This window comes from Rhea americana, unplaced genomic scaffold (genome assembly GCF_003343005.1).
Source record: "Rhea americana isolate MKP2758 unplaced genomic scaffold, rheAme1 scaffold_248, whole genome shotgun sequence".
Lineage (NCBI taxonomy): Eukaryota > Metazoa > Chordata > Aves > Rheiformes > Rheidae > Rhea > Rhea americana.
This window is the reverse complement of record NW_028186366.1, coordinates 982,700-996,125: the sequence shown is the minus strand read 5'-3', so window position 1 is coordinate 996,125 and position 13,426 is coordinate 982,700. Positions and strand designations below refer to the sequence as shown.

General features: G+C 42.3%; 1 protein-coding gene across 3 annotated transcripts in view; it reads left to right on the top strand.

Annotated features, from left to right (window-relative positions):
- COL15A1 (collagen type XV alpha 1 chain) overlaps positions 1-13,426 on the top strand; it is a 155,924-nt gene that overhangs the window by 81,727 nt on the left and 60,771 nt on the right. For all 3 annotated transcript variants that reach the window (XM_085306829.1, XM_085306828.1, XM_085306827.1), the window contains 4 exons: positions 5,347-5,472; positions 10,812-10,874; positions 12,512-12,547; positions 12,763-12,906. In XM_085306829.1, the coding sequence (XP_085162955.1) occupies positions 5,347-5,472; positions 10,812-10,874; positions 12,512-12,547; positions 12,763-12,906 (369 nt within the window). The remainder of the gene's footprint in view (positions 1-5,346; positions 5,473-10,811; positions 10,875-12,511; positions 12,548-12,762; positions 12,907-13,426) is intronic.

The window sequence follows — 13,426 nt, the reverse complement described above, 5'->3', positions numbered from 1 at the left end:
GAATCACAGAATGGGTAAGATTGGAAGGAACTTCTGGAGATCATCTAGTCCAACCCCCCTGCTCAAACAGGGTCACCTGTAGACAGGATGGCAGCCAGGCAGGCTTTTTCCACTGTTCTGTCACTCTCACAGTAAAGAAGTTCTTCCTCATATTCAGGTGGAACTTCCTATGTTTCAGTCTGTGCCCATTGCCTCTTGTCCTATCGCATGGGACAACTGAAAAGAGTTCAGCCCCATCCCCTTGACACCATCACTTAAGGTATTTGTAGACATTAATAAGATTCCCTCTCAGGATTCTCTTCTCCAGGCTAAAGAGGCCCAGCTCTCGCAGCCATTCCTCAGAGGGCAGATGCTCCAGTCCTCTGATCATCCTCGTAGCCCTATGCTGGACTCTCTCCAGTAGCTCCATGTCTCTCTTGTACTGGGGAGACCACAGCTGCATGCACTGCTCCAGATGAGGCCTCCCCAGGGCTGAGTAGAGGGGCAGGATCACCTCCCTCCACCTGCTGGTAACGCTCTTCCTAATGCACCCAAAGATACCATTGGCCTTCCTGGCCACAAGGGCACATTGCTGGCTCATAGTCAATTTGTCATCCACCAGCACTCCCAGGTCCTTCTCTGCAGATCTGCTTTCCAGAAGGTCAGCCCCAAGCTTGTACTGGTGCCTRGGGTTATTTTTCCCTAGGTGCAGGACTCTGCACTTGCCCTTGTTGAACCTCATGAGGTTCCTCTCTGCCCAGCTCTCCAGCCTGTCCAGGTCTCTCTGAATGGCAGCAGAGCCCTCAGATGTATCAGCCACTCCTCCCAGCTTGGTATCATCAGCAAACTTGCTGAGGAGGCACTCTGCCCCCTCATCCAGGTCACTGATGAAGAAATTGAACAAGGCTGGCCCCTCTACTGACCCAGGGAACTCCACTAGTTTCAGGCCTCCAACTAGACTCTGTGCCACTGATGATAACCCTCTGAGCGCTGCCTTTAAGCCAGTTCTCAAGCCACCTCACTGTCCACTCATCTAGCCCGCAATTCCTGAGCTTGCTTAGCAGGATGTTATGGGAGACAGTGTCAAAAGCCTTGCTGAAGTCAAGGTACACAGCATTTACTGCTCTCCCCTCATCTACCCAGCCAGTCATTCCATCAGGGAAGGCTATCAGATTAGTTAAGCAGGATTTCCCCTTGGTGAAGCCATGCTGACTCCTCCTGATCACCTTCTCTTCGTCCATATCCCTGGAGATGACATCCATGATGAGCTTTTCTATCACCTTTTCAGGAATGGAGCTGAGGCTGACTGGGCTGTAGTTCCCTAGGTTTTCCTACTTGCCCTTTTTGAAGACTGGAGTGACACTGGCTTTCTTCCAGTCCTCAGGCACCTCTCCTGTTTTCCATGACCTTTCAAAGATGATGGAGAGTGGCCTGAAAAAAACATCTGCCAGCTCCCTCAGTACCCGTGGATGCATCCCATCAGGGCCCATGGATCTGTAGGTGTCAAATTTGCCTAAAAGATCTCTAATCCAATTCTCCTTCATCAAAGGAAAGTCTTTCTTTCTCCAGACTCTGTCTTTCATCTCTAGGGCCTATGATTCTTGAGGGCTGCCCTTAGCAGACAAGACTGAAGAAAAGAAGGCGTTCAGTAACTCTGCCTTCTCTATATCCTTCATCACCAGGGCCCTATTCAGCAGCAGGCCCACTTTTTCCCCAGTCTTCCTCTTGCTACTGATGAATTTGAAGAAACCCTTCTTGTTGCCCTTGATATCCCTTGCCAGATTTACTTCCAAATGGGCCTTAGTCTTCCTCATCACATCCCTGCATACTCTAACAACATTCATATAATCCTCCCAAGGAGCCTGTCCCCTCTTCCTCATTCTGTGTACTTTCCTCTTCCATTGGAGTTTTGCCAGGAGCTCCTTTTCCATCCATGCCCGTCTCCTGCCCCCTTTGCTCACCTTCCTGCTCACAGGGATGCACTGCTCTTGAGCTTGGAGGAAGTGAGGCTTGAATATTAACCAGCTCTCTTGCACCCCCCTTCCCTCTAGGGCCCTAACACATGGGATTCCTCCACCTAGGTCCCTGAAGAGCCCAAAGCCTGCTCTCCTGAAGTCCAGGACTGCGATCCTGCTTATTGCCTTGCCTCCTTCATGCAGGATCCTGAACTCCACCATCTCATGGTCACTGCAGCCAAGGCTGCCCCCAACCTTCACATCTCCTACCAGTCCTTCTCTGTTGGTTAGGACAAGGTCCAGCAGGACACCCCTCCTCAYTGGCTCCTCCACCACCTGTGTCGAAAAGTTATCCTCAATGCTCTGCAGGAGCCTCCTGGACTGTTTCTGCCTGGCTGTGTAGTCCTTCCAGCAGATGTGAGGGTGGTTGAAGTCCCACATAGGAACCAGGGCCTGTGATTGTGAGGCTGCTTCCAGCTGTCTGTAGAAGGCCTTATCAACTTCCTCTTCGTGGTCAGGTGGCCTGTAGTAGACACCACATCCACAACAGTGTCCCCCATGCTAGCCTGCCCTTTGATCTTTACCCATAAGCTCTCGACTGCCTCCTCCTCCACTCCCAGGCAGAGCTCAATGCATTCCAGCTGCTCTCTTGCATAAAGAGCAACTCGACCACCTTGCCTTCCTTGCTTGTCTTTCCTAAAAAGTACGTAGCCATTCATGGCAGCATTCCAGTCATGCGAGCTATCCCACCATGTCTCTGTAACTGCAATGAGATTGTGACCATGCACAGATCTCCAGTTCCTCCTGTTTATTCCCCATGCTGCGTGCATTGGTGTACAGGCTTTTCAGAGAGGTAATTGAGCATGCAGGTTTCCCAGGAGGGATGCAAGAGGATCCCCCATAGCCATGTCTCATATGCACATCCGTGGCTGCATGCGCCCGCTGGAGGCATCCTGATTCGAGCTTTGTTTTGCTGAGTACCCTATCTCTGTAACTCTTCCCTTTCCCCATCCATCCTATTTCAAAGCCCTCTTTACCAGGCTGGCCAACCTGTTGGCAAAGACACATATGCCTCACTTAGTGAGGTGGATCCCATCTCTCCCCATCAGTTGCTGATCTTCAAACAGGGTCCCATGATCACAGAAACCAAAACCCTGTTGCCAACACCAGCAGTGCAGCCAGCTGTTAGGTTGGAAAATCTGTCTACTCTTTCTGTCATTCCCCCTCATTGGCAGGATTGAGGAGAAGATCGCTTGGGCTCCCAGACTCTTGATGACCATACCCAGAGCTCTGAAATCCTGCTTGATCATTTCTAATTCGCCCTTGGTATCATTAGCACCCACGTGAAAGAGCAGTAGAGGGAAATGGTCTGATGTGTGGGTGAGCCTTGGCAGTCTTTCAATGACATCTCATATTCAAGGCCCTGGCAGGCAGCAAACTTCTCTAGATAAGAGGTCAGGTCAGCAGAGGGGTACCTCCATCCCCYGCAGCATGGAGCCACCCACAACAATCACTCGCTGCTTCTTCTGGGTGTTCCCGCAAGGCACAGGGTCTGTCAGCCCAGTTGTTTCCCTTGAAGTCAGGTCCAGGTCCTCCTCATCCTGGAGGCACTAAATTGGTTCTTTAACTGCAAGTCCAAGTCTTCAGGAGGACTAGAGGCCTTTCTCCTCCCACAAGAAGCAACTAGTTTCCAGCCTTCTTCTCCACTGCTGTGCTGTACTATTTCACTCTACACAGAGCCTTCCAGCAATTCCCCTGCTGCAGGGGATTGGGACTCCCGGAGCAGTACAGTCTCCAAGAACGCCCTGTCTCCTGCTCATTTGCACAGATGCTTTGTAGTCTGCTGACTTCATCCCTCAATTCCTTGACTTGATGACACAAATGGTCAACAACAGCACACCTCTTGCAGGAGAGCTGACCATCTGTCCTGGCCTTCTGGAGAGGCTCCAAGCACTCCCTGCAGCCTGAGACCTGTAGGCAACATCTGCTGTCAAAGGCTCTGTCTGGGCTGAAGCTTCTGACACAGCTGATGCAGCAATTCCCACAGCTACGGGCAAATATGCTTTGCGGCACGTCAGGACCATGTTTGTGGAAGTGGGCACTACTAAGACTGGAAACAAAGATGTCTCCTTGTACCTTCCTGCGCACCTTCTGCGCTAACTGCTGCGCAAACTGCTGTATCTGTTCACTGCTTCTGTTAGCTGTGCTCTGGGAGCTTACCGATCTGCCTAGACAAACTGAGAGAAAACCTTTCATACAGTTTTGAGGTAGAGCCTTTCCATGCTTTGATAAGAGCCTGTTTCATCAGTAATGAAACTTTCTGTGAAATGAAATCCCTGAATGCCTCTTTCCTAAGCTATGAAGTTCAGAATGCTATATTCAGGGGCCTCCATTCTGCAACACATTTCATTCTCCCAAATTGATTTCTGCCTGAAGACTTCTTTCCTGTCTCTTCTTTCTGCCAAAGTGCTGACTACCTTATTCCCAAGGACCTTCAGAAGGGAATCGTCACGTGTTGAAAGCTAGTTAACTTGCCAAATTAGGAGACTAGTCTCTTTAGATGCCCGATATAGTTAAAGGACAGAGATGGCTGGCATATGTGCTGAGAGTGGCTCCCTAGAGAAGGCTCTGTTGATGTACTGAAAATCCAAGATAATCCACTTCCTAGCAGAATCCTGTAGATGAGCCTAGGGCAGAACTGGGAAGTTCCTTGCCTTGCAGCTCCATACCCCTAAATTTCAAAATGTCCGTGATGTTTGCCTGCCAGTTTGAGGGATTAGTGATAAGTATGGATTTGCCCTTGAGAGAGGGATTTTGCTAACATACTGTTTCTCACAAAATAATACATTTCATTCATTCTGTTCACTTTAAAAAGACCTGCTTGTGGCCATGCAGACAGATCTTTGGAGCAGAGGCCATTTTTATAGCACCAAGGACAGCCAGGTCCCGACCATGAACACAGCTTCTCAGTGCTACAGCAATAGCATGGAGAAGCCTTTGTAAATCAGTGAAGGAATCTGGAAATCTGTGATCCCTTGATTTCATTTAGGTTAAATTTATTAACACTAGATGATCACTGGAATATCTCTATGGTCTTTGCTGGGTTACAGAAAGCAGACAATTTTTCGATTCTTAACTTCCTTTCATTGTGTGTTATGAGGAGGTGCAATTCAGAGAGCAAGAATAGAGAAGGTCAGGATGACCCTACGTAAGGAGTGTATCTGTGAAATCAGAACAGGTTCTTAATGAAGCAGAAGGAAGATAGTGACCCAAACTGAAAATTTTATGCATCTGCAAATTCACTGTAAGCTTTACCTGTTCCATGTATGCTAATGAAATGAACTTGACTAGGAGAGAATTGAAGGGCTTTCTAATGGTAACAACTTTCTAACAATACTGCTGATTTATCCAGGGTCTTCCTGGGCCACCAGGCCCTCCAGGATTGCCTGGTCTTCCAGGAGAACCAGGACCTGATTCAAATGTAGGACCTCCTGGGTCACCAGGAGAGGATGGAGCTTCTGGAGAACCAGGCCCTGAAGTGAGTAGTCACTTGTGCACAAGTATTAATGTTGTTCCAGCAAGAAATGCTAAGGGTTAAAAATATTGCAGAATACTGTTAATTTTAGAGCTTGGATTTTATGCTGATTTTTTGTGGATTTTTCTGGAAAATAAGAAAATTAATGTCTGATTATCCCTAGCAATAGCCCATTACTCCACAACAGGGTGAGGTTTAGGCAGAGAGATACAGGTGAATCTGGACCAGAATGAATAAAAGCTAAGGATAATTTTACCAACATTGAATAAAGCTAAGGATTTTTTTTCATCTGATGTTGTCAGGAAAATGAGGTTGGCTAAATCACTTACATAATCTGAAGGCAATTTATAGCATATATTGAAATTTCCTCTTTCAGGATTGTCTTCCTACCTTGTCTTCAGTTAGGCAGAAACACTTAATCCTGTGTTATGTTAATCCCAGTTAACATCCAAATCTTTAGAAATGTGCCATTGACTTAAACTTGAAGACAAATATCAAACATGTTTTAAATTAGTGTAGTATAAAAATGTTCCCTTCTTTTGTTAACCTTTTGCTTTCTAAAAATTATCAATGGATTTTTAAATTCTTTTATGCAGCTAATTGAAGCAAAGTCATGCTTCTGATGGTTTCTTCTGAGTGCTCTTTGCAGAGTTAGCCTCTGATCTAGCAACATGGTCTACCCATGACATATTTGTCCTGCAGTTACTGCAGTAGCATAGACCAGGTCTTGCAGCCACCAGGAAAGCTTGGAAGTAATCCCTAATGCTGAGTAGCTGTGTGGAGCTTAGTACGTGCCAGTTACAAAACCAACAGCAAGGCTGGCCAGCACTGAACTGCATGCTGCCATGTCAATAGTGCTAGCAATACCTGTACAAACTATATTAGTACGCTCCTGACATCTCCTGAAGGGAAGAGCCTTAAGTATGCTTGGAGCTCCAGTGGTTTCAGTCTCACTCACGACGTCTAAGCTGTAGGGCCAGAGAATGGTTCTGTGGTTTGGATAAGTGACCTTGTCATATCCTGACAGCATAATAGGATAGGACCCAGCTATTTGCCATCCCCTTTCCACCTCCATCCTCCYGTACCCTGGTTTGCTTGAAAGAAAAGCCAGCTGCCTGGGAAGGGAAGAAATCTCTAGTCTAGAGGTTGTGAAGTGCAAGACAAGTCCAAAAGCGCACCTGCCCTACTAGTAAGAAAACCACTATTAACAACCTGAGGGCTATGACAGCAGGAAACCATTTTTCTATTCCTTCCTTAATTCCTCTAATTAAGGAATGAAGGCCTGAAAAGCCTTTGGTATAATTGAAAAGAGCTCCAGAAGCACTGACTAAATGACAGCGGTTCTCCAGTGCTGCTTGCAGTGGCTATGCTCCTAGTGTGCACTCCACAGGCCTTGCTCATCCTGCAGCATATGTGGTCTATCAGCCCTTCCCAGATGGTTTCTTCTGTGATTGCAAAGGTGAAATACTTCCCTGCACCTGCATGTTTTTGGAGCTCCTTTACTAAATGCCAGGCCCTATCTCACTGGACAGCGATAGACAAGGGAGATTAGTTCATCTGCAGTCTGAGCACAGCCTAGGCCAGCACTAATGGATTTCTGTCTTTATTACAGGACTTGACTCCAGTCCACAGGTTGCTTGTTTGCTTTATTTATTTGTTTGTTTGTTTATTGTCAGGTTATTATTCCCCCAAATCAGAAGTTTAGCTGAGAACCTATGAGATTGAGATCAGATTAGAATCTTTCTAATTGCTGTTTAACCTGTGAAATTTATTATTTTCTTTGATCACATTTTCATGTTTGTGGACTTGTTTGTTTGTTACAGTAACCAAAAGAGTTAGCATCTTGTTGTTTCAATTGAAAGTTGAGATTCTCATCTGACTCTGGGAAGCACACCAGATGTCACTAGTCTTTCAAGATTACAGCATTCTTGGGGAGTAGTAAGGAACTTGTTCAAATGCTTTCTTAAGACGTGCTACTAATTGCTACATACATTTCCCACTAATTCCTGTGAATACTTAACACTGAAACAGCAAGTGCTAAAAACCACAGTACTGCTGTGACTTAGATAGTTACTTAATTGTGCCAATTGTCTCATTTCAAGCATGAATAAAAAACCTTATAAAATATAACTAGGAAATAGGCACTTTTATACATTAATGCAGTGCCTGGTCTGTCTTTTCTTACTTTAGCTTCCAAAAAATTAATAAGTTTATATTGTTTTGGGGATGATTTAAAGGAAAGCTATTTCTTGTCACATTTGTCTGACACTGAATGATCAGCTTAAACTTAAAAACAGTCAAATCATCTAACACCTGGAATAGTATCAAGCATTGTAAAAAATTCTGGAATGACCCTTCCTGACAGTGCCCATTTTGGTCACATTTCTCAGAATCATAGTATACTCGGAAAATAAGTAGAGATTTCTGTTCCAGGTGTTCATATATTTAAAACTGATAATCAGTTTTCAATAAATTGAAGGTGCTTAGCACCTTAATTCTTACTATTGGGAGCAGTCTGCATATGACTAAAATATGCCTATATTTTCCCACAAAAGAGAGTATTATCTGTTATTTAGATAAAGATTCTGAGAAATTACAAAGACATATCTACAATCAATAATAGAAAACAAAAAAAGTAGAGATGTGCAAAAAAAGAAAGCAGAAAGCACAGATAGCCAGTCAGCTCAGGTCCTGTACATGAGATATAACGATAAAATTTGATAGCAGCTGCTTTTCATGCCCGTAACACAAACAAGAAGCCTGTATAAACTTGGCGCACATCTGTAAGAAAAGAATTTAAGAGACAACAACTTAAAATATATATATACTTTGACCTAACTAGGAATGATTCACGAATTTTGCAAGGTGGAAAATTTCCCCACAGCAGCCATAAAAGTAGCGGAATGTACTGAGATAGGTTGTTATGAGCTGACTGAATAGATTCAGCAGTGTGAGTGTCCTACAAAAAACACATGTTTTTGGCTTGAATTTCTCTGCCCTTTTTTCATGTCTACCTGTACAGCAAACCATGCTGGACTTCCAGCACTCGTTGTTCATGCACCTGTAGATACAAATCAGAATGGGTTACTAAGATTAAAAAAAAGTGATACGCTGGTCAGATTTTATCTAACTGTGATATTCCCAGCTGTACCTTTATGTATTTTTTCTTTACCTGCATCTGAAATGGATCAAATTGTATTGATTATTATGTCTGCCTTTTTATGGAAATCTATTGACATATCTGGCAAAACTGACTATTGCTCTAATACTTCGTTTGCTGTATTTATGAAACTACAGGGTTTGATTAAAAGGTCCTTTATGTTAAAAATGTATGTTCAACATCATGAGTGTGCCTGTTTCTGAATCTGTGGAAGGTAAAGCAACTAGAATGATCTGGGACATTCGTTAAAAGAGTTCTCAGAAAGTAAAAATGTGAAAGGAATTCAAAGAAAATGAAGGAATATGGGTTCATGTTGCATTCTTCTTACATTTTAAAGATAAGCATCTTCCCTGTTATGTAATCTAGGGTTCCACAGGCTATAATACTGACTACCTGTAACCATTTGTGTTTCTGATGCACCAGAAATCATTGCTTACTTTCACAATGATTCCTGAGAGACATACCAATTAAAAATGGAAGTTAAATGCTAACCAGGCTACTGAAATAAGTTTTAAGGAGAATCAGATCATGACAAATTTGCAGACTGTTGAAGGGAAAGTCCAGTTATTAGCAGTGCAACCCATGCACATGTTGAATGACCTAAGAGACTATAAACCTGCTCTCTGAAGAAAGATTCATACAGATGTTTAAGCCTTGCACACTGGGTAAATGCAGTGGGATTTATTCACAGCAGCAATTTTAGGCTGAGCATCCTGATTCAATAAAACAATGAAATAGCTGTGCAATTAAAGCWTTTGAGTTGTGAATCGTGATTTCAAAAGACTGTTTACTTGAAGTTATGCCTAGACTTAAAGACCTTGCTGAACCAGTGACTTCATGATGGAATAGTTCTTTTTAGGAGAAACATGTCTTGGCAATGCTTGAAAAGATACTGCTTTTTGTAATTTGAAATGCTGCTTTCACTAACTGTTCCACATTGCATCTGATATTAGTCAGATTATGTACAAATTTTTGAAATGCCACATGAAATTAAACTGCCTCAAGTAGCACACAAACACACAGATGCACTCTGAAGTGAATCACAAATCTCCAAGTGTTGCTTGATAGGTACATCAGAGAGACAGTTCAAACGCTGTAAAGGAAATGGGCAATGAGGTATGAAGTTGTTAAGCAGTATAAATGAAAAAGTCATAAAAATTTAGAGCAATTTTTGTTGCTAATCCAACCTCTCTTCTACCTGTCCTCTGTTCATGCAATTATGACAAAATACAGTATGAAAATGGGTTTCAGACACACAGAAAATAGTATTTTAATAATAAAAATAATCTATCAGCTTTTCTATCAGGTATAGTGCATCCAAAGGGCAAAAATACTAAAAGAAAGGTGAAGAGAGCAGTGAAAATGAGGCCTCTGTGACCATTCTGAAAATACCAGAGAAAAAGATTGTTTTCCTCTCTCCTTCTACAACCAATTTATTTACTTCTCCAAAATAGATCAATAAATAAATTGATAAATGATTCTCGTGGATAGACTGCACATCCGTAAATTTAATTAAGGCTTACAAGGCTCAATTTTTAAAATGTAAAGCATGCAGATATGAATGTAACTGTTCTCTTTCTTGCATATCTAGTTACTATGGGCTGGACTCCAGTAACTATTTATTGACTGGTTGACCCTATAAAGCCAGTTCTTTCCCTGTGTGTCTATTTCCTCAACCATGTGCTCAGTCATGGGAACAGCAAAGGAAATTAGATGCAGAGCTGAATACACATTTTTAAAGGAAAAAATAGAGAGAAGCACTCAACAGCAAACTGGGGTCATTTTCTGTCTTTGTCAGTACCAACTTGTTCTCAGCTGTCTCTCATCTGGCACTGGGGTTGCAAAAGGATGAATGGCTGAGGTGCATGTGGAATCCAGCAACATGTGTGTAGTACAGCGTTGTCAAAATCTGCTGATATTGTCTCATAACAATTTTTATGTTAGTATTATATGATAATTTGGTATTGTTTTATATTTGTATATATTTAAATAATGTTTTGGTACAAAGCCAAACTCTCAGAAAACAAGGAATACTAACGTTAAAACTTAATGATGTTAGCTGCTATGCATTGGAATAGTCTTTCATATTGTTATATCATTAGTTGATCCAAAATACTTACCTGCATATGCTGGGAGGAGGGCTACAGAATGGCACCTGCTTTAGACTCGCTATCATTCACAGGGTCCTCAAGGTTCTCCTGGTCTTGATGGAATAGTTGGCCCACCAGGGCAGAAGGGAGAAAAGGTAAGTTAAATATCGATGTTGCTCCAGTCAAGTGGGAAATCTTTGTCAATTCTAGTTTGGAAAAAGCCTAAGTAGTTGTCCTTGCGATACAATGTTGGCTGGGCAATTGCAAAGATGTGAAGGCAAACTGTTCCGGGTAGTGCCAGATGTTACAGCCAGGTGCAATTGTCACAAACTGCAGCTTAACAGGTTCCAGCTAGATGTCAGGAGAAACTTATTCACTAGGAGACGAGTGCAGTGCTGGGGCAGGTTGCTCAGAGAGGTTCTGGACTCTTCATCCTCGGAGATTTTCAAAACTTGGGTAGGCATGCCATGGCTGACCTGATCTGGTGCTGGTGATTGTTCCACTTCAAGGACTAGGTTGGATTAGATGGCTTCCAAAGGTCCTTACCAACTCTGTTTCTATGATTTTTATGCCTCTCAGAATTAAGTGATTGCAGGAAAATTTCATTCTTCAGTAAGCTTCTAGACCAAGCTTAATGTGCAAGAAATTCAAAACACACTCCCAAGTGCACATTGAAAACTCACGTTCTATAAGACAAATGAAAAAATCAACTGCTAGACCGCAGGAATATTGATGTATTTATTTATTTTTAAATTTCAAGAAATTTTTAATATCACCTCTGCAAACTGAAAGATTTGATTTTGAAAGGCTGAGGTTGGCAGAGGTACAGAATACGTAGGAATTAGCAGCTATCCAGAAAATGCCAGTATGTAGAGTTGCACAATGTTAAAAAGCAGGCAACTGAAGCTTGTGCCCGTCATTATTAGGGGTTTGAGTGTTATATGGGGGAGTCTAAGAAGAACAGAAGTCTAACTGAAGTCTAATTGAAGTAATCTGAACCTTAATCTCAGATTACAGGAAGAGAATTTGGTGTGGAAAGAGAAGTAATTGGAATAAAATCTTAATTTTCAAAGAGGACATAATCCAGCAAAGAAGGACTAAAGCTCATTTGTCTTTTCTCACTGAGCTTGGTTTTACTGCATTGCATATATCTGATAAACTTAATTAAAAGTGAAGCACTCTTTATTTGCACTAGCTCATTACAATCCCCAGCACCTCAGAATTATAGGATTTTTGCATTTCTGCATTTCTTTTTCCTGAAAACCTTGGTTTAATGTATATCGCAATATCTAATTTTAATCATTATTCCCAACTAGCATACAGAGAGGCCTACAGAAAGAACCATCAGAAGGCACGGAAGAGTGGGATGTAAAATCAAATTGTGCCTTGAAGTGCAATTTGGGGGGGGGGTTTTGCAATTGCTTTTGGAAGAAATCATTGTTATTGTTTTACCACTGTTTGATGTTTATTTGTTTTGCCCAGATTCTATCACAGGCCATGAGGACTTTTCTATATATATTCAGAAAGATGAAGATGTGACCCACAATGCTTAATTCTGTGTTCTCCAGACATTTAAAATTTGCAGCAATAATTGAAATATGAGCTCCTGTCTGCATACCAGACCAGAGCTATTCATTTGCTGTTACAACTCCTGAATTACAAACTGATTTTTAAACTTTTTTAACTAGGAATGTCCTGTGGATATTTTAATTGTGAAAAAAATAATATGACTTTTTTTGTTCCCTGACTGATATTCTTACTGTAAATAATTAAGACTGATTTTCTTTTACAGGGTGATCAAGGTCTTCCTGGTTCTGCTGGTCCAAAGGTAAAGAAAAAAACAGTGTTTTTTATGGGATAGTAGTATCATTCCAACATAGCATGTTACTTATAATTTACCATTAGAGAGGGCTGAGAGGCCTAGAAGATTATTATTGTGCAGTGTAATGGAGTCAGCAAATCTGACTTCTCAGTTCACCAAAGCACCTATTTGCATCTACTTGGGCATGCCCAGTATAACAATAGACTGACCTTTCGCTTTAGGGTGATACTGGAAGCACTGGATCAATAGGCCCTAAAGGAGAAGCAGGTGCTGATGGGCCTCCGGGGAAACCTGGACCACCAGGACCACCAGGACCACCTGGACCTCCTGGACCCCCGGGTCCAAGCTATGGTTTTGGATTTGAGGTATTTTTCTATTATGGAGTTTGTTGTAACTTGTATTGATTTCCCTCAGAGAATGGGTAGTGTAATCATCTATGTATCTCATAACTATCACAGATACTGATCACAGATAGATTAATTTGCTCTGGACTGAAATTTGTTTGTGACTAGCCTACAATTCCTTTTCCCATGGGCATTTGGCCATATGGTTGGCCATGCTTAGACCAGGCAAACGATGGATTTCTTCAAGTAATTTTTATGAAACTATTCAGTAATACCAGCTTTCAGGTGCTATTATTAATGCTCATATCATTTGCTAAAATCAAATGTTCAAAGCTACTACAGTACTACAAGGAAAAGCTCATTTGAAACCATTTCATTTTTTCATGTAAATAATTTAGAGCAGAGATGTAAATAAACACTGACACCTGCCAGTATTCATTAAAATTGAACTGCAGGTTCTGCTTAAGCTACTGCTTTCCCATACTGTCATTTTTGAGGCCAGAAATTTAGTTTATGCGTATGACCCATGTAAGGTGGAACT